General features: G+C 51.4%; 1 protein-coding gene across 1 annotated transcript in view; it reads right to left on the reverse strand.

Moving 5' to 3' along the window:
* Nucleotides 1–90: 90 nt before the first annotated feature.
* The window catches only part of LOC104521148 (olfactory receptor 14C36), a gene marked incomplete at its 3' end in the record, with an annotated part of 910 nt that continues 689 nt past the window's right edge, over nt 91–311 (reverse strand). Inside the window, 1 exon segment of the mRNA XM_029083770.1 lies at nt 91–311. This exon segment is cut by the window's right edge and continues 104 nt beyond it. Within this exon segment, the coding sequence (XP_028939603.1) occupies nt 91–311 (221 nt within the window).

The following is a 311-nucleotide window of genomic DNA, read 5'->3' on the forward strand; positions in this document are numbered from 1 at the left end:
CAAAAACCTTGAAGGCTGGGCCTGTAATGAGCTAAAAAAGGAACGTTGTGCAGAAGAAAACAGGTCAGTTACTGTTTCTGAAAAACTTCCAGTCATCATTTTCTTCAGAGCTTCCTTGAGCTCCTGGTTCCTCACGCTGTAGATGAGGGGGTTCACTGCTGGAGGCACCACTGAGTACAGAACTGACACCACCAGGTCCAAAGATGGGGAGGAGATGGAGGGGGGCTTCAGGTGGGCAAACATGGCAGTGCTGACAAACAGGGAGACCACAGCCAGGTGAGGGAGGCACGTGGAAAAGGCTTTGTGCTGTC

The sequence above is a fragment of the Antrostomus carolinensis genome, unplaced genomic scaffold, assembly GCF_000700745.2.
Source record: "Antrostomus carolinensis isolate BGI_N321 unplaced genomic scaffold, ASM70074v2 scaffold12232, whole genome shotgun sequence".
NCBI classification, from domain to species: Eukaryota; Metazoa; Chordata; class Aves; order Caprimulgiformes; family Caprimulgidae; genus Antrostomus; species Antrostomus carolinensis.